We start from the raw sequence: 26,295 nt of genomic DNA, 5'->3' as shown, positions 1-26,295 counted from the left end.
TGCACCCCCAACTTCTTCCTTAAGGAGGTAGATTCATTACCAGCTCAGCCAGTGTTATCACAAGCTACCAGGTCAGTTGCCAGCTTTGAGGGTGCAAAAAGGACCTCCTGATACCACAACCAACTTATTATTTCTTGTCCCAAACTCTGAGGTTTGTTTTACTGTATTTTTTAAATTAAATTTTACTTTTTCAGTGTTCCAAAATTCATTGTTTATGCACCACACCCAGTGCTCCATGCAATACGTGCCCTCCTTAATACCCACCACCAGGCTCACCCATCCCTTCACCCCCTCCCTTCCAAAACCCTCAGTTTGTTTCTCAGAGTCCTCAGTTTCACTGTATTTTTTGTTGAGGCAGGAACATTGTGAAAATCTCTCACAAAAATCTCCAACCCTGTTTTACTGGGACTCTTCCACCCAAGGTTGTAACAGCTGGGGAGAATGTAAACAATGAGCTCCAAGATTCAGAAGTTACATGGAACAATCATTTATTACATCCATCCTCACCAAGAGAAGACCAAGGGAAAAAATAAGCAAATGAGAAAAGTCTATAGAAAGAGGGAATGTAGGCCAAAATGCATTTAATCATTATATGGGAGTGGAATTAATTATAAATCCTGACAAGGTTGGTACTAGGGTAATGCTGTCCAATGGAAAAATAATGAGATTTTAAATTTTCTAGTAGCCACATGTTTGAGGGGAGTTGAGGGAAGGGATAGGGTGGCTAGGAAATGGACATTGGGGAGGGTATGTGCTATGGTGAGCACTGTGAATTGTGTAAGGCTGATGATTCACAACCTGTACCCTTGAAACAAATAATACATTATACATTAATAAATTTTTAAAAAAGAAAAGAAGTAAAAAAGAAACAGGTGGGAGTAATTGTAATAACAGTTCATTTAACCCAGCATATCTAAAAAACTACCATTTGAACACATAAATTAATATCTTGGAAAATATTTAATGAGATATTCATCATTCTATTCTTCACACTAAGTCTTCAAAGTCTTGTGTATAGTTTACACTTACAGTGTATCTCAATTTAAGAGTAGCTGTATTTCAAAAGCTTAATAGCCACATGTGGCCAGTGACTACCATAGTGGATGGTACAAGCCTGGTCAATGCAAGATTTTGAGGCCTGGGAGGTTATGTAATCATTTAGGCTGATCTAAACTAGGTAGAAAAAAGTGGGACCCAGTTGGGACGCAGGAGGTACAGTCCTACTTTGTGATGAGTACTAGGTGTCAGAGTGGTCCAAATAAACTAAGAGAACGCTAAGCTATACCTGTCATTCTGCTCATAGATGTTGAGACCTAGGGCATCCACTCCCAGCCACAATTCTGAGCCTTTCTTGTTCTTGATGCTGAAGTAGTTCACACCATACATCTCCAGGTCCTGGGCAATCTTCAGATACTCTAGAACAGCATCCTCCCTAAATAAAAGATTTGGGGGGATTATAGAGGGGAGCCTGTGAATCAGACCCAGGGATATAGCCTATCTGCTCTGCACTTCTAACAAGAATCTTGCCATTAGGGGAGGGAAAGGGGATAGAAGGTGAGCAGATAATAGAAAATAGAGCACAACATGACATTTGTCAAACAAAACCTGCTGACAGGAGCCTAGGATCTAATGTTCCCAAGGGTAACAAGGGTGGGCCAACCCTTGCTGGCCTCTGGCATGTTAGCTACATTGAAGCATCTTATGTTCTTAGCAGAACCCAGATGGTGTGATGATGGCAAAAGCATAAGATTCATTCCTCAACTAGACAACACCAAAAGATTTGCCATGTTTAGAGATCTCCTTGCCCATTTCTTTCTTGTGGAGGGGTCCCTGGTACTCTAGAAGCTCCCTAGGGATCCTGAGGTCCCTTCAATTTCTTTACGGTCAAAACTGTTTGGGCTATCAGTTGCCATCATTAAAAAAAAATACAGTTTTATAATGATCCTTATTTGCCTTCTATCTCCAATTTCCCCTATAAATTGCATTCCTGGCCCTTTCTCTCCAACATCCTCCAGTGCCCCCAGTCCTTTGTCTCTTTTGACCAAAACCTACTCACATTCTCCCTACAAAAGCAGTAATACACATAGTTGCTAGGATGATATTACCTGATCATGCCCCTGTGCTCCTCATGCCACACCTGAATCCGCTCCTCCCACTGGTCCTTGTTGAGTTTATGCTGCTCTAGGACCCTAGAAAGACAATACATAGTAGATTCAAGCACAAAACCCAAATGCAGGAGTAAAGCAAGCAAAGGGAAGCTCACTTAACTTTCTGAGGGCTTGATGCAAAAAAAGATATGGAGTCAGCCCACTAAGATCATACTGGAAGTAGACTGCAATTGTAGCAGGAGGTATTAATCAGACATAGGGAACTGCCTGAGAGGTAGGAGAAATACAAGAATAGGTGGAAAAGAAAGACAATGGAAACACCTTCCTTTGTAGTTTTAACCAGAAAATCCAATAATATGCTGTGATTTCCAAGTAGGGCAGAAATGTATCAAGACTCTGTGCTGACTTGAGGGGTTAAGAGTAGAGATGGGCCTCATGGAGGAGGCATGACACTCTTTCCTAGATCCTTATGGGACAAATAGTTTTTGTTTATGAGAAAATTGCTCAGGGATGAGATTTCAGCATGTAGCTCCAGAACAGAGAACTGAGCCCAAATGGCTTTAGAAGAAAGAGGCTTAACTTTCCAGATCTACTAGATCATAAACAAGACTTGTTTTAAATATGTCATCTCAGACATCAAAGCAGTGACTCAGGTAGAGTTCCAGAGAACAATCATTATCCCTAATACCTTCAGATAAGTTGTGCAAATGCCACAGCTCCAATGGGACTGAGCCTCCCAGAATGAAGAACTTTTTCTTCCATCCACAAGCTTAGGAAAATGGCCACTTGAAGCAGTAGGGAAAAACCCAGGGTTAAAAATTCAAAAGACTAGGGTTCCAGGTCTGGCTCTGCCTCAAATGAGCTGTAGCATATCTGGCAAGTCAGAATGAGCACTCTGCTCTATTTCCTTAGCCAGGAAATAAGGATAATGCCTGCCTTATTAATTTTGTGCGTTGTGATGCTAAAACAAAAAGGTGTGTTTGAGAGTATTCAGCTTTGAAGTTTATAAAAGCAGAAAGCTCTGTGCACTGGTTATTGATATTAAAATACAGTTGGAGCTCCCCCACATCCCTGGCTTGGGTATTTCTCTCTCCCTCCTGTGAACCTCTGATACAAGAGGTGTAAATCAGTGAAAAGGATTGAAAAAAAAAAATGGAACTAGGGTAGGAGGAGTCAATCTGTCTTTAGTAATCTATATAAGCACCTGTTTCCAGAGCAATACAATTCTGCAATCAGGCAAAAGAAGAGAGGGAAAAAAAGCTTTTTGTTTTGACAGTCAGAGAAACAAAAGGGTATGGGTGCCATATGCAAATATGTGTCTCTTATACTAACTGCGCCCAAATGTTGAGCTTAGACTTAAGAAAGCTCCTCTTTTAAGGCTCCCCCAACACCACAAATTAGCACAATAAAAACCAGTATGCATAACATGATCTTCAGAGAGACCCTAGTAGAACAGAACAGATCTGGCAGTCCCTGTATAACAGGGCCTGGTCAGCCACGGACCTTCTCCATGCAAAGACAGATGACCAAGGGCACCACCTCACCTCTGCGGCAGCAACTTGTCCCCAGCTAAGTAGCCAGACTTATGGACTTCCTTACTGAAGTCACCATACTTAGACTGGACAGCATAGGAGGCCAGTAGCACGGCGGTCTCTGGTGGGCAGTAAATATCATCATTGAGAATGCCCTCCTTGACTTGCAGGAAGAACAGACGCTGTGTGATGTCCTGGATCAATTCCTCAGATACATCCTCAGGATAGAACTTGGCCCGGAACTTGAAGAGCAGGGGGCTTTCCTTCCGCACATCCTGGGCAGTCACCTGGGAGCAGCAAGGGATTACAGCTCTTAAAAAAACAGTCTTTGCCTGTAGGGTGGGGAGAGACACTGAAAGGTCATCAATTTGGGTAATCCTGGAAAGCCAGGTGGCAACTTACTGGTTAATTCAGAAAAGAGACATTTTTTTTCACTGGGGACCCAACTCCATGCCCAGAATTACTTATTTTTGGGGATTCCTTCCTGAAATGCCCTTATACCCACTGATGGTCATAAGCCTTCAAGCCACCAACATCTATCTGGCAATATACCAACTGCCCCTAAATTTTGAGGTTAGGCTTAAGAAAGCTCCTCTTTTAAGCTCCCCCCCCATACCATAAATTAGCAAACTAAAAACTAGTATGTATCATTGAGGTTTAGAAATTGGCTAGATGGGGCGCCTGGGTGGTTCAGTGGGTTAAGCCGCTGCCTTCGGCTCAGGTCATGATCTCAGGGTCCTGGGATCAAGTCCCACATTAGGCTCTCTGCTCGGCAGCGAGCCTGCTTCCCTCTCTCTCTCTCTGCCTGCCTCTCTGTCTACTTGTGATCTCTCTCTGTCAAATAAATAAATAAAATCTTAAAAAAAAAGAAATTGGCTAGACAAGAGAACAAACTAGACTGTCTTTTAAAGCCTGAAATTGGCTCTTAACAGCAACACATTTGTCCAGCAAAAGTCTGCCAGCTGAAGGTGAGGCACTTATCCCCTAGACACAATCAGAAACAGAAGCCACAAAACACTGGAAATTTCCAACAACAAAGTTAGGAAGTTTGGGGATATTGAGATGGAGGACTGACATGTTCTTGCAGAGATACTGCTTGGAGGTGAAGAGCCTGAATGGACTTATACTCAAATCATCTCATATGGAGTTCAACTGAGATAGAAAATCAAGAAAGAATGGGTTATAAATAGGTGATGGGTATTAAGGAAGGCTCTTGTGATGAGTACCAGGTGTTGTATGTAAGCAATGAATCACAAAATATTACACCTGAAAATAATATTGCACTGTATGCTAACTAGCTGGAATTTTTTTAAAGATTTTATTTATTTATTTGACAGACAGAGATCACAAGTAGGCAGAGACAGAGAGAGAAGGAAACAGGCTCCCCACTGAGCAGAGAACCCGATGTGGGGCTCGATCCCAGGACCCTGGGATCATGACCTGAGCTGAAGGCAGAGGCTTTAACCCACTGAGCCACCCAGGTGCCCCACTAGCTGGAATTTAAATAAGTACCTGAAGAAACTTTATTAACACATATATCTTTTTTTTTTTCAGTCTGTTATTTTCCTTTTAACAAACCTCCTAAAGCCCTTGAGTTTGGAAAGAAAAAGTAGGATGCCAATCCCCTCTTGAAAATCCATTAATGACTATGGTATAAGACAAGTCAAAATTTAAAACAGAGCTCCCAGGAAAAAGGGAAAGGTCTCTTCCTCCTTGGACACTGGCCATTCTCATTGTTAGAAGTCAAAGTGGAGACAGAGCAGGAATTCTGACTTGGCTGAGTCCTCTGTCTTTATTCTGATCAATAGACCACCCAGTGAAAAGCACAGCCCTGGATTTGCCAGCTATACATGTTACCCACTTGAATATAAGATATGATGGAGGAATGGGGTGCCTGGGTGGCTCAGTGGGTTAAAGCCTCTGCCTTCGGCTCGGGTCATGATACCAGGGTTCTGGAATCGAGCCCCGCATCGGGCTCTCTGCTCAGCGGGGAGCCTGCTTCCTCCTCTCTCTCTGCCTGCCTCTGTGCCTACTTGTGATCTCTGTCTGTCAAATAAATAAATTAAATCTTTAAAAAAGAAAAAAAAGATATGATGGAGGAATGAATTCCAAACCCAACAACTGGGTAAGAAGTTACCTTCTTATTGAGTTTCAGCCAAGTGGAGAAATTTTTAGTGTCCTGGTATTGCAGACCAAAAAACCAAACTTCCCTCAGGCCAATAGTTTTCACCACCTAGAAAAGAAAAGAAAAACATTGCTTGAATGTACAGAGGACACAAAACTGAAACTAGCATGGTCCCTGACTCCAAAAGACATAAGGTGTCCAGGGTCTGGCAAGGAAATACACTTGGGCAGTAGTCAAGAAATGATGCTGACATCAACAAAGTACTTTTGTTGAGGTGGAGAACAGGTCTATCACTTAGGAGCACTACCACACACCAATAACTATATTCATTATCCCCTTTGATTTTCACAATAGCTCTGTGATACATTTAGAATTAGGCCCATTTTATAAATAGTGAAACTAAGGTTCCAAGAAGTAAAGGTTCAGTTAGTGAGTAGCAGAGTCAGGTCTGTTTGACTCCAAACCCATTCAAATCCAGTGTTTACTGCCACTCCTTCCCTCTATTATGTCATGTGCCTTTCTACTCTCAGGATGAATTAAAGGCTGGAAGTAGAGAGTGTTGGCTTAATTCCTTTATCTTCTTCTCTTGAGTTACTCTTTTATCTTTAGCAATTAGAAATATGTCCACACTCTTCCGAGTCCCATTTACAATGCCCTAAGAAAGAATGTTCAGGGAGACATAGCAGGTATTGTGGTATCCATTAATCCAAAGATGTGCTGTGTCTGGGTACTGAGATGCTTCTTCCCAGCCCTGATTAGAGGCTGGTCATGATTACCCTTACCAATAGCACAGGTTGAGAATGGGCAAGAGGGTAGAAACAGGGTGAGTACCTCAGTATAGCAGCGAAGTGGCCCCTGGTGTTCTGGGCCTCTTGGCTAAGCAGTGGGTAGTAGGAAAGGGAGACCAGCCAGGAGAGGTAGATTGTTTTCCAGTCCCTGACATTAGCAATGTTAATGGTTCTGGCTGACAGCTGAACTTAGCATGCCCACCACAGGAGATGGGAGGCAATAAAGCTGACTCATATCTTAATGAGGTTGTGCTGATGGTTTTCTTTCTTTTTTTTTCTTGGGGGGTAGGCAAGGGAGGTAGGGGAGTGAGCTGAAGGAATTTACCTGGATATAGAAATAGGAAAGGAGGACCCAATATTGCTAATGTCCTTCCTTATCAATAAATTATATCTTCCCTCAACACATACACACACATGTGCACACACACACATACACTCCTCCATTATATCTACAAAGTTTCTACTATGCACCCAAACCCAGACCCCATAGTCATTCGTGAAGCTTACAATCTAGAGCTTCAGAGGCCCCAAGGAAAAAGTAGCTCATATCTACTAAGTACCTATTATGTAACAGGTACTGAACACTGAACAACCCTGAGATAGCTATTATCTCTATTTTATGAATGAATAAACAAAGGCTTAAGAGGCAACCTGCCTAGAAGACATGACTAGATACTTTTCCATCCAAATGGCTTACAGACACATGAAAAGATGTTCAACATCACTTATCAACAGGGAAATACAAATCCAAACCACAATGAGATACCACTTAACACTGGTCAGAATGGTTAAAATTAATAACACAAGAAACAATAGGTGTTGGCAAGGATGTGGAAAAAGGGGAACCCTCTTGCACTGTTAGTAGGAATGTAATGCAAACCAATGTACTCACTCTGGAGAAGAGAATAGAGATTCCTCAAAAAGTTAAAAATATAACTACACTACAATCCAGCAATTGCACTACTAGGTATTTACCCAAAGTATAAAAAATATAGATTCAAAGGGGTACATGTGCCCTGATGTTTATAGCATTACCAAAATAGCCAAACTATGGAAAGAACCCAAATGTCCATTGACTGATGAGTCGATAAAGAAGATGCGGGGTGTGTGTGTGTGTGTGTGTGTGTGTGTGTGTGTGTGTGTGTGTGTACATATAATGGAATTTCACTCAATTTTTACTCAATCATCAAAAAGAATGAAATCTTGCCATTTGCAATAACGTGGACGGAGCTAGAATGTATTAGGCTAAGTGAATTAGGTCAATCAGAGAAAGACAAATACCATATGATTTCATTTATATGTAAAATTTTTTAGATTTTTTATTTTTCAGAGAGAGAGAAGGAAAGCACAAGCAGGTAGAGCAGCAGGCAGAGCAAGAGGGAGAAGCAGACAAGAGAGCAAGGAACCTGATGAGGGACTTGATCCCAGAATCCTGGGATCATGACATGAGCCAAAGGCAGCCGCTTAACCGACTCCCACGCGTCCCTACACATAGAATTTAAGAAAAAAAAAAAAAAAACAGATGAACATATGAGAAGGGGGAAAGAAAAGGAGAGAGGGAAACAAACCACAGGAGACTGTTAACAATAGAGAAAAAATTGAGGGTTGATAGAGGGAGGTGGGTGGGTGATGAACTAGATGGGTGATAAGTATTAAAGAAGGCAGTTATAATGAGCACTGGATGTTATAAGTGATGAATCAATGAATTCCTCCCTTGAAACCAATATTGCACTGTATGTTAACTAACTAAAATTTAAGGTTTTTTTTTAATTGCACACCCCCCCAAAAACGACGCAAACTGCCTAAATCCATAGAGACAAGACTAGAATCCTGATGTGTATGATTCCAAAACCTGTACCCGTTCTTTTCTATCATGGTCTCTTTTAATTCCAAGGATTCATAAGAGCTTAGGAGCCCTGGGGTTGCCCAGTGACTAACTGCCTTGTCTTTCTTTTGCCCACATATCTCAGCCCTATAATGAACTTTGATCATCTCTGCATATAGATGTGGTTCCTGGCTTTCCACTAGGCTCAGTCAACAACCACTTCGGAGAGAAGCCGTATCCCCAAATCTTCAACTTTCATTGCTCATTGGAGCATGCATGATGTTCATTCACCCTCCTTTTCACAGCTTGAATCAGGTGTCAAGAAACCTGAGTGAAAGTTTCACTTCTGTCTCTAATTTGCTATGTGATCTTAAGGCAGCACATTTCCCTCTCTGGGCCTTAGCTTCCCCCATCTATCTAGCTTCTCCATCTACTACAACTGGTATGATTTAAATGGCCCCCTTTCTTCCTTCAAGTTTGTTCTACTAATTAGGTTATTTGTAAATGAAAAGAAATACAGTCCCAAAAGTTCATTTTTGCTTTTGTTTCCTTTGCCTCTGGAGACATATCTTGAAAGAAGTTGCTGTGGCTGATATCGAAGAGGTTACTGCCTATGTTCTCCTCTAGGATTCTGATGGATTCCTGTCTCATGGGGAGGTCTTTTATCCATTTTGAGTTTATCTTTGTGCACGGTATAAAGAATGGTCGAGTTTCATTCTTCTACATATAGTTGTCCAATTTTCCCAGCACCATTTATTGAAGAGACTGTCTTTTTTCCACCGTATATTTTTATCTTGCTTTGTCGAAGATTATTTGACCATAGAGTTGAGGGTCCATATCTGGGCTCTCTAGTCTGTTCAACTGGTCTATGTGTCCTTTTTTCTGCCGATACCTTGCTGTCTTGGTGATCACAGCTTTGTAGTAAAGCTTGAAATCAGGCAACGTGATGCCACCAGTTTTGTTTTTGTTTTTCAACATTTCCTTAGCAATTCAGGGTCTCTTCTGATTCCATACAATTTTAGGATTATTTGCTCCAGCTCTTTGAAAAATACTAGTGGAATTTTGGTGAGAATGGTGGAATTTTGGACAGAATGGTATGAAAAGTATAGATTGCTCGAGGCAGTATAGACATTTTAACAATGTTTATTCTTTCGATCCAAGAGCATTGGAATGGTCTTACACGTTTTTGTGTCTTCTTCAATTTCTTTCACGAGTGTTCTGTAGTTCCTCAAGTACAGATCCTTAACGTCTTTGGTTAGGTTTATTCCCAAGTAACTTCTGGTTCTTGGTGCTATAGTAAATGGAATCAATTCTCTAATTTCCCTTTCTGTATTTTCATTGTTAGTGTATAAGAAAGCCACTGATTTCTGTACATTGACTTTGTATCCTGCCACGTTACTGAATTGCTGTATGAGTTCTAGTCATTTGGGGGTGGAGTCTTTGGGGTTTTCCATATAAAGAATCATGTCATATGCGAAGAGAAAGAGTTTGACATCTTCCTTGCCAATTTGGATACATTTTATTTCTCTTTGTTGTCTGATTGCCTTTTCTAGACTTCTAATACTATGTTGAACAAGAGTGGTGAGAGTGGGCATCCTTGTGTTCCTGATCTCAGCGGGAAGGCTGCAAGCTTTTTCCCATTGAGGATGATATTTGCTGTGGGTCTTTCATAGATAGATTTTATGAAGTTCAGGAATGTTCCCTCTATCCCTATACTTTGAAGCTCCAAAGGCAAAGGAAACAAAAGTGAAAATGAACTTTTGGGACTTCATCAAGATCAAAAGCTTCTGCACAGCAAAGGAAACAGTCAACAAAACAAAAAGGCAACCCACGGAATGGGAGAAGATATTCGCAAATGGCAGTACAGAAAAAAGGCCGCTATCCAGGATCTATAAAGAACTTTTCAAACTCAGCACATGGAAAACAGATAATCATGTCAAAAAATGGGCAGAAGACATGAACAGAGACTTCTCCAATGAAGACATACAAAGGGCTACCAGACACATGAAAAAATGTTCATCATCACTAGCCATCAGGAAGATTCAAATTAAAACCACATTGAGATACCACCTTACACGAGTTAGAATGACCAAAAGTAGCAAGACAGGAAACAATGTGTATTGGATAGGATATGGAAAAAGGGGAACCCTCTTACACTGTTGGTGGGAATGCAAGTTGGTGCAGCCAATTTGGAGGACAGTGTGGAGATTCCTTAAGAAATTAAGAATAGAGCTTCCCTATGACCCTGCAATTGCACTACTGGGTATTTACCCCAAAGATACAGATGTAGTGAAAAGAAAGGACATCTGTATCCCAATGTTCATAGCAGCAATGGTCACGGTCGCCAAACAGTGGAAAGAACCAAGATGCCCTTCAGTGGATGAATGGATAAGGAAGATGTGGTCCATATACACGATGGAGTAATATGCCCCCATCAGAAAGGATGAATACCCAACTTTTGTAGCAACATGGACAGGACTGGAAGAGTTTATGCTGAGCAAAATAAGTCAAGCAGAGAGAGTCAAGTATCATATGGTTTCACTTATTTGTGGAGCATAACAAATAACATGGAGGACATGGGGAGCTGGAGAGGAGAAGGGAGTTGTGGGAAACTGGAAGGGGAGATGAAACATGAGAGACTATGGACTCTGAAAAACAACCTGAGGGTTTTGAAGGGGCGGGGGGTGGGAGGTTGGGGAACCAGGTGGAGGGTAATAGAGAGGGCACGTATTGCATGGAGCACTGGGTGTGGTGCAAAAATAATGAATACTGTTATGCTGAAAATAAATTAATTTAAAAGAAAAGAAATACAGTCCCATTTCTCACATACCTCTTGCTGACTTGAGTAATTAGGAACATGTTTAGAAAAGATAATTTGTGTGTGGGCAGTGTTAAGGAAAGATCAAAAGACTTCCAGAATTCAATGGCAAGGTAAGTCCCTGAGTCTAACTTAATAGGCAATATGAATTGCCTATAAGTTTTAGATGGAGATCACAAAATGCTCATGTTGAAATGCAATATTGGCTTTTTTTTTTTTTTTTGCAGAGGATAGAGAGGGAGGGTATTAGAAAAAGATAAGTTTTATTTAAAGCACCTCTTATCTCATCCTAGATCTAAGGCAGAGCCTAACTAACAGTTCTAAAGATTTTCCACAGGGTTGTAGAAGAATAGCGTCCAGATGCAATTGGTGTGGAAGAAGTAATTCAGCCCCAGGTGAGAAAGAGACACTGAAGATGCTGAAAATGGACCATTAGGGCCAGGACCCTAAGTCATGGGATGGCAGACTCAGAATAGAATTGGTAGGGCAGCAGCTGGCCTCTGCCTGTACCAACTGTAGAGGCTTGGAGATCCCAGAATTAAAATGGACTAAGGCAGGTAGACTACATAATCAGTCCTAGATGTCCCAGGAATGGGCTCCTTAGCCTCTTTTTGAACCATACTCTCTGTTTCACTAGAAGGATGAGTAGGGGTATAATGAGAGGAAGATCACAGGACCTAAAATAGTTCCAGGATGTGGAGTATCTCTGAGGAGTGGTTGGACAAATAACAGTTAAAGTGAAATTTAAAAAAAAAATCAGGATCAGTAGCAAATTTAATCTCTCTGAGGTCTGCCTCTTCCATTATGAACATAGAGAAATCAGATGCATATAAATTTTCCATGTCCTTAGACTTCAGGGTTTTGGAGAAATGAGCAATCTCTCTTAGCCTCCACTGAAGTCCCAAAGTGAGGAAATAAGGATGTGGAGGGAAGGAAATATGATCTGAAGTCAGAATTGAGACTGAAAAAGGACAAAGGATAAAAGAGATGACCCCTAGGGGCACCTGGGTGGCTCAGTGGGTTAAAGCCTCTGCCTTCAGCTCAGGTCATGATCCCAGGGTCCTGGGATCGAGCCCCGCATCGGGCTCTCTGTTCAGCAGGGAGCCTGCTTCCCTCCTCTCTCTCTGCCTCTCTCTCTGCCTCCCATTTGCCGACTTCTGATCTCTGTCTGCCAAGTAAATAAATAAAATCTTTAAAAAAAAAAAAAGAGATGACCCCTAGATTCCAGGCTATACGAAAATCTCCAATTAAGGTCCACAGGGTACTGAGAATCATTTGATCAGGCAACTCTTGTCTCTACTTGGAAATGAGGCCAAGCTTTGCTTGCTTCCAGCTTTGCTTCCAGCTGAGTCTTCCACCCCAGAGAAAAGAGAAATCCTGTTTTCTAGGTCCTTTTCCAGAAACAACATCTATGGCTGTAGTGACTAGGGTCCTTCCCATTCCATTCTGAGAACTAACTAAATTATATATATATATATATATATATATATATATATATATATATATATATTCTTTCTTGGCTCCCTTTGACCCCAGACTGCCAACGTACTGAGATGAGCCAGCACTTTTCAAAGCTTCTATGGAAGAATCCATAGAATTATAAATGCAAAATGCATTTAATAAAATGCAGAAAATAATAAATGCATATACCCCAGAAGACACAAAGGATAGGGGGATATAAGTCGATGGCTAAAGCCAGAATTTCTTTGAAGCCTCAGGTTTAATCTTAATTACATGCACACATTTTACATTCTACTCCTTAAATATCTATTTTTTTATTTTTTAAGATTTATTTATTTATTCGAGAGAGAGTATACATGCATGCATGAGTTGGGGGAGAGGCACAGGGAGAGAATCCTCAAGCAGACTCCTAGCTAAATGTGGAGCCCCAAGTGGGCTGAGTCCCACAAACCAGAAATAGGGTTGGTGGCAGCCCCTACCAGAACTTTCCAGTTGTACATTGATTTGCTTTCAGGTAGGTGATTGATGCAGCTGCTGCCAAGCCTGTAATGTGGGGTCACAGTGGGCCTCAGGTGTTTGGGCACTGATGGAGTTTGGAGGGACAAGAGTTGGATACTCAACCAGCTGAAATACCTAGGGACCCCAATGTTTTAATAATGAAAAAGATAACATCTATAAGTAAAAGTGATGCTCTAAGATACTAAATCAAGGGACACCTGGATGGCTCAGTCACTGAAGCATTTGTCTTTACTTCAGGTCATGATCCTAGGGTCTTGAGATAGAGTCCCACACTGGGCTCCTTGCTCAGCAGGGAGCCTGCTTCTCCCTCTGTCTACCACTCCCCCTGCTTGTGCACTTCCTCTCTCTCTCTGTGAAAAATAAATAAATAAAATCTTTTTAGGGGCGCCTGGGTGGCTCGGTGGATTAAGCCGCTGCCTTCGGCTCAGGTCATGATCCCAGGGTCCTGGGATTGAGCCCCACATCGGGCTCTCTGCTCAGCAGGGAGCCTGCTTCCCTTCCTCTCTCTGCCTGCCTCTCCACCTACTTGTGATCTCTGTCTGTCAAATAAATAAATAAAATCTTTTAAAAAAAAATCTTTTTAAAAAAGATACTAAATCAAATTCATCCCACAGCTCTCTGTACCTCCTAAAACCTGCAATATACACCTACAGGAACTAGGACTTCAGTTTTTAAGACACTGGCTGTGAATTCTATTGAGCCACACAACACAAACCCTCATGAAAGACTGTGAAGCATTATGGGGTCCAAGTAGCATAAACTAGAAAACTGAGGTCCAGTGAGGGGAAGAGATTTGCCTCTGAGAAAATCCTCACTAATTACTAGGAGCATCTGATGTAACAAAGAACCCTCTTTTGTCTTTCTTCTGCATGTGAAGGTGGCCTACATCTGAGGTCTATGGAGGGAAGGGGCAATTAGGTCAGTTCTAGAGCCCATGCAGAATCAATCCCCCATGCATCTGAGTGAACCAACTAGTGAGGAAATGAGCCACTTTAGAAGCCCAGAGCAGGATTGGAAAGCAAGGCTGGAGCCTCAAAAGGAAAACTGTGAAAAATTACGTGCAAATTCCATCAGTGCCCAAACACCTGAGGACCACTAAGAACCCATTACAGGCTTGGTAGCAGCTGCATCAATCACTTACCTGAAAGCAAATCAATGTACAACTGGAAAGTTCTGGCAGGGGTTGCCACCAACCCTGTTTCTGCTACTCTACCCTGCCTGTGTTCGAGTGGCCACCTGATCTATAGCACAGAACAAACTCAGCTAGGTTCTAAGTTTAGAGACAAATTTCCTCCACTCAGAATAGGAACAGGCAAAGAGAGGAGAGGTCACAGAGGACACAGCTGACAAAAGACACTGGGAAAACCACAAATTATATATGCCTCAATTCAAGCCACTATACTGCTTCCTAGCTATCTAACCTTAAACAGACCTTTTCTCCCTGTAAGATTTAATCCTTCACCTAAGATAGGGTTATTACTATTATAATAATAGATGTTAATTATTTTTTAGAATAAAAATGGAAGAAAAAGAAGAAAGGTTATTGCCTTCAATGCAGAATCCACAAATCATAAAAACTTTACCAACCCAGAAAAATTCCTGATTTAATGGCTCCCTTATCTGTACCTCCAGGGCAATTTCTACTACCTATTTAGCCCTTGATAAGAACAACAAACATTTGAGTGTCTGCTATACACGAGACACTTTACTTATTTGAGGATTAAGTAAGACCACAAAATCTCTGAAATTAGTTTGATTACCATTTCACTGAGAAGTTTTAAGTCCTAAGAGGCTAAATGAGACATCCAAGGTCACACAGCTAAATAGGACAGAATTTGAACCCAAGGCTAACACTAAAGCCCATACTTTATACACTGTACATCACTTCTTTTTTTTTTAAGATTTTATTTATTTATTTGACAGAGATCATAAGTAGGCAGAGAGGCAGGCGGGGTGGGGGGACACTGAGAAGAGAGCCCAATGTGGGGCTCAATCCCAAGACCCCGAGATCATGACCTGAGCTGAAGGCAGAGGCTTTAACCCACTGAGCCACCCAGGCGCCCCTATACATCACTCCTATACGCAACATGAACTCCAAGGGTGTTTTATTCTATGTGGGAAGAGAGCTGTATTGCATTTACTTTTCTCTGCTTCTATAGGTACAGACAGGACAGAGATGGTAATAGTCTAGAGATTTTTCTTGAGACACAGTAGACCTTCAGTCAACAGTGAATCAGTCAGTGAACAAATGAATGAATGGTTGCTCTGAGATTTCACCTTTCTTGCAGAGTTCAGTATCTTGAAGGGAAGAGGCAGGTAGAGTTAGAGTCCCTGGCTGGGGTACAGCCAGGCAGGGGGGTTCTCAAAAATGTAACTCATGGTGGTCTCATTGCCCCTTAGTGGCACCTAGGTAACCAAGAGCCCTCTGAAGAACCTCAGGCTTTAGAAGTGGTGGCAAATGTAGGACTGCTGTAGCAAAACACGTTCTCTCCACTCCCTAGCTGTGTACACACTCACAAAGGTAAACAGAGAAACTATAGGCCACACTTCCCTTTCCCACCAGATCTTGTGTGTCCTCGAGCTATGACTTCCCATTGTTGCCTGTTACTTATTACTAATGCCAAAGAGAGTACTTCCTTTCCAGTCAGCTTCCTCTCTGGTCATTGGCCAGATAACTCCTGGGTTCCAGGGAGGCCCCAGAGCTTTCCTTCCAAGGAGTCTAGCTCCTTCCTCCTAGGCCCCAATTCCACCAGGAGGGCCTCCCTGAATAATGGATCTCAAAGGTTAGACAGAATGGACTTCTTCTCTTATGACTCACTCATTAAGTTAGAGAGAAAGAAAAGATAATATTCCGGGGCACCTGGGTGGCTCAGTGGGTTAAAGACTCTGCCTTCGGCTCAGGTCATGACTCTGGGGTCCTGGGATCGAGCCCCACATCGGGCTCTCTGCTCGCTGGGGAGTCTGCTTCCTCCTCTCTCTCTGCCTGCCTCTCTGCCTACTTGTGATCTCTGTCTGTCAAATAAATAAAATCTTTAAAAAAAAAAAAAGATAATATTCCCCAACAGCCTGTGAACACATTGCCTCTGTGGATTCCCATCCAGATCTGTCTTGATCCTGACAGTGCCAGATTGTCAACTCCTTGTTTGAGTTCAAATCTTTTTCCCTTTTTCACCCATGGAGCCCCAGATCTTCCACATCTTACCTCACAGAACATTACTGCTCCCTCCTTCCTATGACAGCCCCTCAGAAATATCAAGACAGAAAACACATATTCTCTTAAGTCTTCTAGACCCAAACAGCCTCATTTACCCAGGCAGAATATTACAGTGGGAAAACCATAGTTTTGCAGTCAGAGTTGTATCTGAAACTCCATATTATAACTTACTAACTGCATAACCTAGAGTAGGTTCTTTTACTTGTCAGAGGTAGGATCTTTGCAAGGATTAAAGCACCCAGCCAAGGCTAGTCCAAATTAAGTGCTCAATAAATGTTATTTCTCAAAACAACACTGATCTTCCAGATGAGAAGTCATGAACTCACTGGTTTTCTCCCTTTCCTCTCTCCAGCCAGTATGAAAGCTTCAGAGTCTCTCAAAGGTTTTGTTTGGGAAGTAGTTGCTTTCACAACTGGCATACCATCTGTCCAGGGCTCCCTACATCTGGGCTTCCTACAGAACGACACCCACAGTACACAAATCAAACCAACATGAACAAAGAATTACCATGCCTTGTAGCTTTTTGAAGTTAATAAGCCTCTTTGTTCAAGAATTTTTCTTCCCTAGGTTCTAAATGATGCCTTCCTCACCCTCCCTCCTCAGTTACCTCCCTCCAAGCAAATGAACAAAGCCCCAGTGTTGAAGGCATGGAATGGAATCATTTGGCTTGAGAAGGGTAATGTGTAGAACAAGGGGTCTGGGAAGAAGTCTAAGAAGAGGCCGAAGGAGCCTTTCTTCCTTTCCCTCCACAGCTCTGGTAAGTTCTTAGACAACAGAGGGACTCAGAGGGCAAAGGAAAAAGAAGGCCTAGAAAATCTAACAAGGTAACATATCCTAGACAATATCAGATCCCCACCTCACCAGAAACTGGTAGGCATATAGGATAATGACCCATCTGAAGGGATGAAAACCCCATTTTTACTCCTGGAAATCTGGTCACATGCAGCACGTTCCCTTGGCCCCTGGAATGTCTTTGAATGCTGAAAGATTCTGTGGCCCCCACCCAGCTATTAGATTACATATAGCATATCCCTTCTGATAATAGCGACTCCCCATGAAGGGACATCCCTTGCATTGGAGATGGGAATGACACATCAGCATTATTTCCATAGTATGAGTGCAAGGTATGAAGTACCCTTACAATGCATTTAGCACTCCCAGTGGTGTCCTAAGTCCCAGTATTCTTCTGAAGGAAATTTACATAGAGGAAAATACCTCAGAGAGAGTAAGTTTGTTTCCTTCTACTAGGAAGAAAACAAAAAAGTGACAGAGGTCATGGGGTACAGTGACTAGAATGCAGCATTGAAATCCCAGCCAGATATCAGATAGATACACTAGGTTATTTAATTTGAGTCTCATTATTAAAATGGGGAAGAGATCACTTGCATCCTTCGGAGTTGAGAGGAAGGTTCCTTGTGCTGATATTTTTGGAGCATGTAACACAGAGTCATACTCTGCTTGCTTCTCTTTTCTACCATGTTCAGGACCAAGGATAGGATTAAATGGAGCCATCTGAGGTGCAGGTTGCCAAAGTTAAACTCTGCCTCCTTTGTTATTAAGGCAGGGTTCAGCCTTTGTTTGGAGCTATCTTGGAGGAGCATGTAGGAGAAAAGATTCGCAAGAAGTGGGCATTGTGGAGGGAACTACTGGGAGAAGTAGAAGAGGCTAAGAAACAAATAGTCCATCCCTTACCTGGTCAAACAGCTGTTTGCCGGTGGTGTTGGGCTGGATGGCAAACTCCAGCTCTGCGTCCATGGTGGTCACACGCACATTGATCTAGGATGAGATCAAAAGAGGCAAGTTAGTTGTCTGACTCTGAGCTTAGCAGAGCATGGGACAGGGGTATTGTTCAACCACAGAAGAAGGAACTAGGGTTCTAAGAATCTGAGCAACTTAGATATTGGTGGGAAGGAAGAGAGAATATTGAAATAAACAAACAGTAACTAGGCCCTGGCTCCCAACCAGCTTATGAAGACAAAAAACATAGTCACAGAGCAATGCTTACCAAGGGGCAAACACATAAATGTAAATCAGCCTACTTTCAAGAGGAAGTAAGTGCTGACTGTACTTCTTCCAGGAAGCCTTCCCCACCTACACCAGCCAGCTCTAGGCCCACAGAATTCTCTTCCCACCTCTGATCCACAGCCTGGATTGTCTACAGTACTTGTCTTTGCAGACACAAGTTAAGGGGAAGATAAAGAACATTAGGTTCCAAGCCTAGCACTGCAACTGTCTCAGTCTACAACCTTGGATAAGTCAGATTCTCTTTCCTGGGCCCTAGTTCACCTCATCTGTACAACAATAGTAATGCAGGGGCGAGGGTGTCAAATACACTAGGTGATGACCATTTCAATGCTGGTGTCTATGGTTCTATATACTGACTTGCACTGTTACTACATCTTGCTTTTATGTCTCATTGGTCTCTCTAAGCGCAAAAGAGAGAAGGGGCCTTACCAAAGGTAGGCGTGGGTGGCACAGAGATTCTACAAAAGCCAAGTCAGCAGAGGAGAAAAAGGAATGGGACAGGCCCCAGTGAAAATAATAGGTAGCCACACACACAATTTTATAACCACTGGAAAAAGTACCATCTGTTTTTTTTTTTTTAAGATTTTATTTATTTATTTGAGAGAGAGAGAGATCGATCTCAGGTAGGCAGAGAAGCAGAGATTTAACCCACTGAGCCATGCAGGTACCCCAAAAAGTACTGTCTGCTTTTACAAATAGATCTCCTAGCTGAAATTTCATCAATAGAGATTCTTTTGGCTGAAAACTTGGTAGTAGTGGTAGTAGTAGGAGCAATATGCAGTAGCTTTCATGTGGAGACTCGCTACTCACTAGGTGATTCATGTGTACCATCCCATTTAATATCAACAATCACCTTGTTAAGTAGATAAGGTTATCTCCACATTGGGAATGAAGAAATAAATATTTGTCTAAAGTCATATCATTAGTAAAAGACAGGGTTTGAATTCAGATCTAAGTCCAAACCTCAATTTAAACCAATACACTAAAACTTTTATACATCAAAGTGCAAAATATTCCCCACGAGAGGAAATCAAAGATTAATTCTTTAAATTGTGGGACATTTTTCATAAGTCCTCTATATAGTACAGCCACAAAATGGCTTGTTATATAAGGTCATATAAAATATTTTGAAGACTGGGTGCCTGGGTGGCTCAGTGGATTAAAGCCTCTGCCTTAGGCTCAGGTCATGATCTCGGGGTCCTGGGATTGAGCCCCACATCAGGCTCTCTGCTCAGCAGGGAGCCTCCTTCCCCCTCTTTCTCTGCCTGCCTCTCTGCCTACTTGTGATCTCTCTCTCTGTCAAATAAATAAATAAAATCTTTTAAAAAACATTTTGAAGACTATTTCATGCCCAGGGAAAATACTTCAGTAATATTAAACAAGGAAGGGTAAGCAATAAGACTACATGAGCTCAATTCTATAGAAAGTATGTACAGAGAGATAATTACTGGAATCTGCCCAAGTACTAGTCAGGCTTGGTTTTAGGGTGGTTATGAATGGGTTCTCACTTCTTTGAATTAAAAAAAAAAATCCTAATCTACATTTTCTAAGATGCTTATATACTACTTACACTATGGGTTGAGACTAAAAATAGAATTAATAAAAAATGCAAATCCCCATGGAGTAGGTAAGATATAAATCTTATCAGTCTTTGACATCTCTGGGTCTTTCCTGAGCGTAGGGGTCAGTTAGCAGGGAAGAGGGGGCCAAATACCATTTTGCCATCTGAACAATTCTGATGAGGACCAGGCCTGGGGAACAACTTTGTAAATAAATATCACTAGGGAGTCAGGGAGGAAATCTATTTCAAGATAGACAATGGGACAGGAAAGGCCCTGAAGGCAGGAACAAGTAAGGCAAATTACCCCAGAGGGGGACAACAGGCAAGATTAGCCACCTTGACTTGGTGTTATCCTAGGCTTCCTGCCAAACCAGTAACCCCGTAGAATGGGCCTTCATAAGGTAGTGAGAATGAAGCCCAATGGGCTGGAATTTGGCCTCAACATCTAGCTTCATATGACCCTTGAGCTGAGTCAAGGGAGACCTCAAAACACCAATGACTGAGGAGGTAGGAAAGAGTGGAAAAGAGCCAGTAGGGCTTTTAATACACTGGACTCCATTATCACCTCAAGGTTTCGGTCTTACTTTGAGTTACCTCTCCAGTACCCAACACTCAAGAGGTACTCAGAAGATGGGTAAATGAGCAGTTCTAAATATGGGAATATAAGAAATACAGAGATCTAGCATAGTCTAAAGATCCAGAGGTGAGAAGATTTTATATTGTCTTTTTACCGCGCCATGGACCCTTTTGGGCAGTCTGTTGAAGTCTATGGACCAACCCCCTTTCAGAATATATGTGAATGCATGAAATAAAGTGATACAAAGAAACCAATTATATTGAAATAGTTATAAATATGTGTGCTTTTTATGACAGTAAGTAATTGCCTAGCACTGTATCTTAGTAATTATTACTGTAATTTTAACATTATGTTGAGCATAGAAATATTTTGAGAAATCTATAATACAGAGAATTGAGTAACATACTGAATTGTCAAATCACTATGCTGTATACTTGAAACTAATATAACACTGTGTACCAATTATACTTTAATAATACATTTTAAGTTAATAAAATAAGAATAAAACCTCAGCAAAAATTGTGATATAAAAGTTTCTTAGACTTCCATTAGTGACAAAGTCACAGATACTGCCATCTGCCATTTTTACCACTTCTTTTTTTGCTTGTATTCATTTTTTTTCATTTTATTATAAACAGATGTAACTCAGAAACAGCCAAATGGAAAACATGCAAAGGACAGGGTAGGCAGGGGTTTGAGAGATACAGAGATTCATGCCTTCTCCAGCTGGGCCACCTTCCTAGCACCTCCATGCCTTTATCAGCTCGGAGGCTCTCTTCATTCTGTCATTTAGGGTTTTTTGTTTTTTGTTTTTTTATATTTCACATTTTTATTAAGTTCAATTAGCCAACATATTAGGGGTTTTTTTTGAAAAATAAAAAAGTATATTTTGTTTATATACCAGCAAGTTGGGCTTTCTCATTAAAAATAATTATGCTGGGGCACCTGGGTGGCTCAGTCAGTTAAGTGTCTGCCTTCAGCTCAGATCATGATCCCAGAGCCCTGGGACTGAGACCCACATCGGACTGCCTGCTCAGCAGGAAGTTTGCTTCTCCCTATCCCACTTCCTCTGCTTGTATTCCCTCTCTCGCTGTCTTTCTCTCTGTGTCAAATAAATAAATAAAATCTTTTAAAATATATGTTTATTAGCAGTTTATTTTTTTTTTTATAATTTTTTTTTTTTTTATTTACTTGGCAGAGAGAGAGATCACAAGTAGGCAGAGAGGCAGGCAGAGAGAGAGGAGGAAGCAGGCCCCCTGCAGAGCAGAGAGCCCGATGCGGGGCTCGATCCCAGGACCCCGAGATCATGACCTGAGCCGAAGGCAGTGGCTTAATCCACTGAGCCACCCAGGCGCCCCAGTTTATTTTTTTTTTGTCCTTGGTCTATTTTTCTATTGGGCTGTTCTCTTTATCTATTAAGTAATTGGTCATATCTATTATATACTAAGGAAGTTCATATTTGGTCATAGGTTGGACAAATATTTTTTCCCAGTTATTTGTGTTAGATCTTCTAACATTTTTTTTCCTATAGTATTTTGTACATAATTAATTTGTCATTATTTTCCTTTGCAGATTATGGGGTTTGTATCTTTCTTTTCTTTTTTTATTTATCATGTTCAATTAGCCAACATAAATACATCATTAGTTTTTGATGTAGTGTTCAAAGATTCAATAGTTGTATATAACACCCCATGCTCATTACATCACTTGCCCTCCTTAATACCCATCACCAGGCTCAACCACATCCCCACACCCCTCCCTTCTGAAACCCTCATTTTTTTTTCCAGTAGTCAATAGTCTCTCATGGTTGGTCTCCCTCTCTGGTTTCTCCCCCTTCATTTTTCCCTTCCTTCCCCTAATATCCTCCATGCTATTCTTTATGTTCCACATATAAGTGAAACCATATGATAATTCTCTTTCTCTGTTTGACTTATTTTTTTTTTACTTATTTCACTTAGCATAATCTCCTCCAGTTCCAACCATGTCGATGGAAATGGTGGGTATTTATCCTTTCTGATTGCTGAGTAATAGTGCATTGTACGTATGAACCACATCTTCTTTATCCATTCATCTGCTGAAGGGCATCTTGGTTCCTTACACAGTTTGGCTACTATGGATATTGCTGCTATAAACATTGGGGTGCATGTGACCCTTCTTTTCACTACATCTATATCTTTGGGGTAGATACCTAGTAGTGCAATTTCACTTATATTCATAATTGAAGGAGGTCTAAATCTCAGTGAGAGGTTAGTACAAACAGATATGTAATTTTTCTCAATCCACTCTCATGGATCTTTCCTACTTCAGATTATATCCATGGACCCCCACGGAGGCCTAAAAATTCCAAGTTAAGGAGCTCCCTATACATTTATTTCAATTCACCCAGTATTAATGGAACAAAACATTTAAGGAACTATCATTAGAGTAGAGCTCTAGGACCAGTCCTTGACCCCAAGGCATTTATTGAATAATAGGAAAACTATACCCTGAGAAATGCCATAGCAGAACAGAAGAAACATTTTGTGGAGATAAGAAACGACAGTTCAAAGTGTTATTTGCACTGGTCCACAAGGATAAACTGTATTAAAGAAAGAAAGAAAGAAAGAAAGAAAGAAAGAAAGAAAGAAAGAAATATAGAAAGATTGTGGGATGGGGGGAAGAACATCCAAATGTCCCAGGTAGAGAAATCAGTGTGTGCAATGGCCCAGAATGAGACAGGGATGGAGATGGCCCATTTAGAAGCAGGTCTACTTCAGGGTGAATGTGGACTATACAGTGAAGTGTAGGCAGAGAGGCTGGGAGGGTAAGTGGAGGGCCTTAAAGGTTATACTAAAGAGCTGGGCCTTAACATGTTGGAAGGACAGCCATCCTTAAGGCTCTGAACAGAGTGGGGCAGAATCAGAATGATGCTTTTTGAAGAAAGTGCCCAGGGAGGAAACTGATGAAAGAGGTAGGATTCCAAGGAAATATTCCATAGCCTAGGAGTTCCCTTTATTTCACACTATTGGGAAGAATTTTCAAAGTAAATAAGCCAGTGTCAATCACAGATCATATCAATCACAGGTGATGCCAATGTAACATCTTTAGGGTCTAGCTCAGAAGTCCAAATATTTAAGTCAGATATTTGTTAAAGAAATGTTTCTTGAATAAATTAATTGGTAGAAAAGGACCCAGCCTGGGTTAGGAATAAGAATGTCATACACACTAGTGTTGTCTATGCTTCCCTTCCTCCCAAATAGAGCATGACCCCAGAACAAGGGCTCTTCTAAAATCTAAAGATGTCCAGCTGAAACCAATCTGGAACCTACTTCTCCAGAATTCCTGTCCAGGGTTTCTGCCATTTCCACAGTGGCTGCTACTCTAGGGAGAACAGTCTAATATCTCCTGAATTTCACTGAGGACAAATAATCTTGGGTTTAAAAACAAATAGAAAGAAAAGCAAACACAAAGGGACTTCTATTCTTGCCACCACTTAACTCAGAAGAAAATGTGAGTCATGAGGACAGATAGGGTCGTAGGTCTGTACTCTCCTGTTTTCTGTATGTCAGAGGTAGAGGGGGAATAAGGGTAATAACACAGCTGGGGCTTGAAGGTGATAGGTAGAACAGGTGTCTTGTTCAACGAAGAACCCTTGTTCTCCCTTAGAATAATCTGGAACCCAACTGTGTAAGATAAGCTGCATGCCCAGACCGACTGCCACACAGGGTCCACTGGACTCTCACCCTAGTACGTAGGTACCCACTGCCTTCCTTTGAGGTCTGTATCTCAAAGGAAGTATCTCATCTTGAGTGAGAAGATGGTGATCTTGTTTGGGAGGCAAGAACCTGAAAATAAAACCTCTGAAGTCAGCAGAAATTTCCTGGGAAGCCCCTCAGCTTGGCAGGAGTAGAGGAACTGGCCTGGGTGGGGTATCATTTTAATATGTAGAGAATTAAATCCCTTCCAAACCTTGTCCCTGAGGATCTAGCCACAGTCCGAGTTTAAAGACTGTGTCTCTGGAGAACACTAAGGGTTTAAGGAACAAGAACAAAAAGTTTGGGTGTGGTAAGGAAGGTGTCATCCTCTCATACACTAACCTTCCCACCTCTAGCCCAAGAACAATAAATATACTGTTATTTATTGAACAACTGAACACAGACACTTTCCACACCAATGCCCTTCACTGGAGACAAACAAATCTTAGTGATCTGGCATCCAAAGCCCTCAACAAACTGGGATCTCTCCTCTGTCTCCAGGTGGCTGACCTAGAAAACAAAAATAACTAGGCCAGATGCTGAAGCAGATGGGGTACTTTGGATTCTGGGCCTGGCCAGCTTCAAAGAAGGGACCAACCTTCTCTTTTCCTGGAGCCAAGAACATCCAGACCACAGTGAGGTGATCAGGGCAATGTTTCCCCTCATTTGTCCAATATCACTGAACTTCAAGATGGCTTTTCCTGGAAAGAAGTTTGGGGGAGGCAGAGGAGCAAATAGAGGGAGTTGAATAACCACAAGTAACTTGCCTGAAGCATGGACATGTAAACCAGAAAGAATTAAAATTACTGGCCCCACTTCATGGATGATGAAACTGAAATACACAGAAGCAGGTGACAGAAGGATAGAAATAAACTGAACACTTACTGAATACCAACAATGTTCCAAGCCCCATCATCCACGGTCCCACTTTATATCACTGAAGCCAAATTTACTCAGCCAGCAAGTGAGGAAGACTAGTCTTCTAGACATTCCCAGAGCTTCTTGCATGACTCCACTCCTCTCTATGGTCATGCTGGTTTCACTGCTGTCTTCAGACACTGCCTTGGCAACTCTTTAGGCCAAGGTCCAAACACTCTGGCATTGGAAGCCTGAGCACATCTGGGAAATACTCCTTGGGAAGGTCCCCTCACAGGAGCAGACTTTGTGAGTCAGCCCAATTGTGTCTGAGCTCAATGACCTCACCCCCACCTGCCACCTCCCCATTCTCCTCAAGGGCTCTGGCATTTCCGTGGAGCTGCTGGTATGAAGAAGACAAAGGCAAGTGGGAAAAGGGGGACAAAGCAGGACAAGCCTTACCAGGGAAACCTCAGTACTTCAGTGTCTCCACTGGACAGAGAACAGTCACCACAGTGTTACTCAAACTACCTAATCCCCATTATTTAGGCTCCAGCACCCACCATTTCCTGCTGCCAGAAAGGAGGCAAGGCCAGGGCAGGGCAGGGCAGGGCAAGGCGTGGTCTGTCTTGCCTCTTGGAATGACAGCACTGCCTCAAGTAGCTGTTTTCCATAAGGGGGGAAACAAGGGTTGCTTTGAATCTCCAGCTTAGGAGGCGTTCTCCTTCCCTCCTCCCCTCTTCCACTGACTCACTTACTTCCCAGCAACTCAGCCACTGTTGACTTGGAAATGGTACCTGGAACAGTAATCTGTTCTGACCTCTTCCTGTCCATCTCTAGACCCTTAACCCAGCCATCAAGACTTGCCTGGGGTTAACCCTTCGTGTGCCTGTGCCTTTTCCCAGTAGTTTCTAGAAAGGAGAGCTACATCCTATCCCATTCACACTCATATCTTAATGGGTCAGCACTTCTTCACTTCAAGTGCTGCAAAGGCCATGGGAGACAAGGATTCCCCTTTAACTTGCTTTAACTCAGTTCTGCCCTCCCAAAGCTCCCTAAGAATCAATGGGAGATAAGAACATATTGGAAATCGGGTGTTACTCGACCAGTCACCACATATTTGGGGAAGTAACCCCCACATGTAACTAATATC

General features: G+C 41.9%; 1 protein-coding gene across 1 annotated transcript in view; it reads right to left on the bottom strand.

Annotated features, from left to right (window-relative positions):
* Window positions 1–26,295, bottom strand: part of MSN (moesin) — a 77,418-nt gene that overhangs the window by 9,836 nt on the left and 41,287 nt on the right. Inside the window, exons 2-6 of the mRNA XM_045996175.1 lie at window positions 18,083–18,166; window positions 5,778–5,873; window positions 3,653–3,927; window positions 2,106–2,189; window positions 1,286–1,432 (exon numbers count right to left, since the gene is read on the bottom strand). Coding sequence (XP_045852131.1) covers window positions 1,286–1,432; window positions 2,106–2,189; window positions 3,653–3,927; window positions 5,778–5,873; window positions 18,083–18,166 — 686 coding nt within the window. The remainder of the gene's footprint in view (window positions 1–1,285; window positions 1,433–2,105; window positions 2,190–3,652; window positions 3,928–5,777; window positions 5,874–18,082; window positions 18,167–26,295) is intronic.

This window comes from Meles meles, chromosome X (genome assembly GCF_922984935.1).
Source record: "Meles meles chromosome X, mMelMel3.1 paternal haplotype, whole genome shotgun sequence".
In the NCBI taxonomy this organism is placed as follows: domain Eukaryota; kingdom Metazoa; phylum Chordata; class Mammalia; order Carnivora; family Mustelidae; genus Meles; species Meles meles.
The sequence above is the reverse complement of the archived record's forward strand: the minus strand, read 5'-3'. Positions and strand labels throughout refer to the sequence as shown.